Source organism: Helianthus annuus, chromosome 5, assembly GCF_002127325.2.
Source record: "Helianthus annuus cultivar XRQ/B chromosome 5, HanXRQr2.0-SUNRISE, whole genome shotgun sequence".
Taxonomy (NCBI): Eukaryota; Viridiplantae; Streptophyta; class Magnoliopsida; order Asterales; family Asteraceae; genus Helianthus; species Helianthus annuus.
Window position 1 is genome coordinate 166643091 of NC_035437.2, and position 3935 is coordinate 166647025.

The following is a 3935-nucleotide window of genomic DNA, read 5'->3' on the forward strand; positions in this document are numbered from 1 at the left end:
ATGCCGTCAAGGAGACATAGATTTAAGTAAGGTATCGTGCTACCCTACTTGAGGGGTCACCTTGCTATTTCGAGCGCTGAATGCAAGGTTGTCCTAAGGATAACAAAACAGATAACTTTGGCATAACGTGCCCCAGGCTATGTTACCCGACAGGCCGGGATGATATATTGAGGGCGGATAATGACCCGCCTAGATTTTCAGGGACTGGAACAAGTCCTGCACCCATTCATGAGTAAATAGGCTTGGACTAAGGATGACTTGACGACGAGGGTCCCCGCTTGGGCTCCTCGTCCGGGCTCATCGCCCTAGATTGGTGGTTGGGTTCGAGCCCACTTGTGTCTTTCTTGGTAAGTTTAGTTGGTTTGAGTGGGCCACATCCTGATAAGCCCGCTCTTGGATCGGCCCATTAGGGCTATGGCCCAACTATCTCACTACATTAGGAGAACTTCCTTCCCCAATAAGGGACAGAACATACTTCCCCACAAAAAAGGTTACTCTTACCTCCTCTTCTCTCATATTACTCCTGCTTTCTCTCCCTAAACTACACCCTTACTTGCACTTATAACTATCTTTACCATACAAGATACTGACTTGAGCGTCGGAGTGCCCTCGGGGTGAACCCCCTCGGGCCCTCTAACTAGAGTTTCATGTGGTTGCAGTTCAAGACTTGACGTCCCGCAAGAGGAACCGTCACCATGACGACAAGATGACGAACCTGAACCGGAGCTCAGCGAATCTAAGGTTAGTACCGCCAAGATCTCTGAACGACTTCAGGGATTTGGGGATTCGACAATCAGTATCCTTAATCCGACATATTCTCAGCTATAGAAACATGAGTACATGGCATCGATCTCTACAAAATTTAAAACTATTTCCAAATCTACTTATTTCTTGACATCGTTGATCTAATGAGCTAAAGTTCTCATCAGGTAGTAAGGTTAAAAAAAATCTGAAAATTATGTTTAACATGGATTATGATGAATGGTTTATTGTTTATTGGCATAAATATATTTGTAACATTATATTAATTTACAACGTTATTAAGATTTATTTTATTATTAATAAAACTATAAAAGGTACCTTTAGTTAGTAATCTAATATCCTCATTTAAGTTAGTGCTGAGTATTATAATCAGACCATCCCCCAAATATAATATTTCCACACAGAATAGTCTATACACTTCTATAATTGAAGACGAAATCATGATTAAAACAAATATATCAAGGCAAATTATAATAATAATATTAAATATTATATTGCTATACTTTGAGTTGAGCATTCTTACTGCTATTATATACTTTACACAGGATGCTACTTACATACATCCCTTTCAATATGAAACTCACAATTAAAATGACCAAAAAAGTGAAAAACTACCCACTGAAATTCTATGAAACAAATTAAATTAAACTTAATTGAAATCACTATATTGTAGGTTCATCTTGAATTTGATTCAATAACTCCACAACTCTATTCATATTCGGTCGTTCTTTATGTACTTCCTTAGTACATAACGTAGCGATCCTGAAAAACTCTAAAACCTCTTTCTCTTTCTCTTTCAAATCCTCTTTCGATATACTAGCATCCAACATTTTTATTTCTCGATTTTGTGACACCATTCTCGTCGCCCATTCAACAAGCCGAATCTCTTCTCCATTTTCGCCCTTTATCGGCCAGTTCGGACGCCTACATGTAACAATCTCAAACATCAGTATCCCAAAACTATACACGTCTCCCATAACAGTAGCAGCAGGCGCCCCATGAATATACTCCGGAGGCATATACCCCATAGTCCCCGCTACTTGCGTTGAGACATGCAAATGTTCGCCCTTAATCGTCCGCGCCAACCCAAAATCCGCAATATGAGCTTTAAAATCCGCATCCAACAAAACATTACTCGCTTTAATATCCCGATGAATTATCGGCTCGCTCAAATTATGCATATACGCTAGCCCTTTCGCCACCCCTATTATTATTTTAATCCTCGTACTCCAAGACAAGGGTACCCTCGACACTGACACGTCATTATTCATCGATGACGTGTCATATAGCCATTGGTCGAGGCTCCCTTTCTCGATAAACTCGTAAATTAAAATCCGGTCTGACCCCGTGGCACAATACCCGAAAAACTTAACGATATTTTCGTGTTGAATCTTGCCGAGAGTATCCATCTCGGCCTTAAACTCCCGGTACCCTTGAAACGCATCCGCGGAGAGCTTCTTAACCGCGACGGTGCCGGAGGGGAGATTCGCTTTGTAAACGAGCCCGAAACTTCCGTCGCCAACGATCAAGTCCGGCGAGAAGTTGCGGGTGGCGTTGACCAAGTCAACCATGTCGATTTCTTTCAAATTGGGATCGAACATCTGACTCTCGGCGACGCTGATGAAGGAGGTGGAGGTGGGGAGATCGGGTGGGCGGCGAATTGAACGAGTGCGGCGGCGATGGGCGGAGTCACGGCGGCGTTTGGTGGCGGTGCGGCAGACGAAGTAGATGAAGGTGAAGATGAGGGAGAGGAGGAAGAAGCTGGCGACGGCGGAGAGGATGGCTTGGAGGTTGGAATTCATGGCCATTTGGGGTGGGGGGTTTAGAGAGAGAAAATGAGGAAATTTGGGGGTTTTAGAGAGAGAAAGTTAGGGGGTTTGAGTGGGAAGAAGATGAAACAGAAAGTGGGTGGGCCGCCGTTGACGGGTAAAGGGAAAGGAGAATGGGTCAACGGGGTGGATGACAAAAGGACAGATAATTTGTTATTGCTTCAATTTTTTTTTTTTCTAAATACTTCTAAAATTTTCTTGATGAATCATGCCGTAGGACGTGTAAAATCGGTTAATTGTGGGTTCACTAAATCAATGGTCGGTTTACCAAGAGTTTGGTTTATTGAAAAGTATTAACCATAACTGGTAGTCGGGTACCGGTTGTTCATATTGGATTTCATTATTTTGGTCCATATATCTCTCCCATTATTGAGGATCCCTTACTGGAAATATGGCACCTAGAACATTCCCTTTTTTCATTCTTTCCTTGTTTACGTTCATTGTTTTTTGTTTAAATAGGAGAGTTGTTCTCCTCCAAAGATGTACCGAATATAATCAAGTAGCCATAATAAAATCGATACCTTTGAATTTATAATGGTATCAGAGCAGTGATCCTACTGCTCCGACGAAACTCATGGCCGGTGATGCAGAATCAGAGGCTAAAGACGGCAGCCATGGCGGCAACGTCGTTGATTACAACTCACCCTTCTATCTCCACCCTTCCGATTATCCTAGACAGATGCATGTCAATGATGCACTGTCAGACAAAAACTATGCGGACTGGGTACAGGAGATGGAAAATTTCTTATTTGCCAAGAACAAGATCGGTTCATAGACGGTTCGATTAAGAAGCCGGAAAAGACATCTAAGGATTACATGCCTTGGATGAGAGTGGACGCAATGATAAAAGGGTAATTAACTGCCTCCATGGAAAAGGAGATAAGAGGCAGCGTCAAATACGCCAACACTGCAGCAGTGATGTGGTCGGATCTTCATGAAAGATTTGGAAAAGAGAGTGCTCCAAGAGCTTATGAATTGAAGAACAAAATCACTGCTACACACCAAGAGGGAGCCACTGTGTCAGCCTATTATACTAAACTTCGATCTCTGTGGGATGAGATTGAATTGGTGTTCCCATCCCACGGTGCACGTGCAATGGGTGTACTTGTGATCTCGGTAAACGAATGGTTGAACACCAAGAAAAGGAGAAGTTGTACGAGTTTCTCATGGGTCTAGACAATGAGTTCGGGGTAATTAAAACACAAATACTTGCTACGAAACCGACACCAGCCCTTGGGACAGCGTACCACCTTGTTGCCGAGGATGAACGACAGAAACAAATTACCGAAGACAAGAAACCGTCCATGGAAACTGCTGCTTTCAAGGCGTTCGTTCCTCAAAATC

The 3935-nt window shown here is 42.8% G+C and overlaps 1 protein-coding gene across 1 annotated transcript; it reads right to left on the minus strand.

Annotated features, from left to right (window-relative positions):
- Positions 1–1230: 1230 nt before the first annotated feature.
- LOC110941882 (leucine-rich repeat receptor protein kinase EMS1) lies at positions 1231–2699 on the minus strand. The gene has a single exon (XM_022183574.2). It carries the CDS (start codon positions 2568–2570, stop codon positions 1425–1427), a length of 1146 nt encoding a protein of 381 aa, XP_022039266.1. The 5' UTR covers positions 2571–2699; the 3' UTR covers positions 1231–1424.
- Positions 2700–3935: the final 1236 nt, after the last annotated feature.

What these genes read in the sequence shown, in the direction of transcription:
- LOC110941882 (XM_022183574.2), bottom strand. Translation starts at nt 2,570, where the DNA reads ATGGCCATGAATTCCAACCTCCAAGCCATCCTCTCCGCCGTCGCCAGC.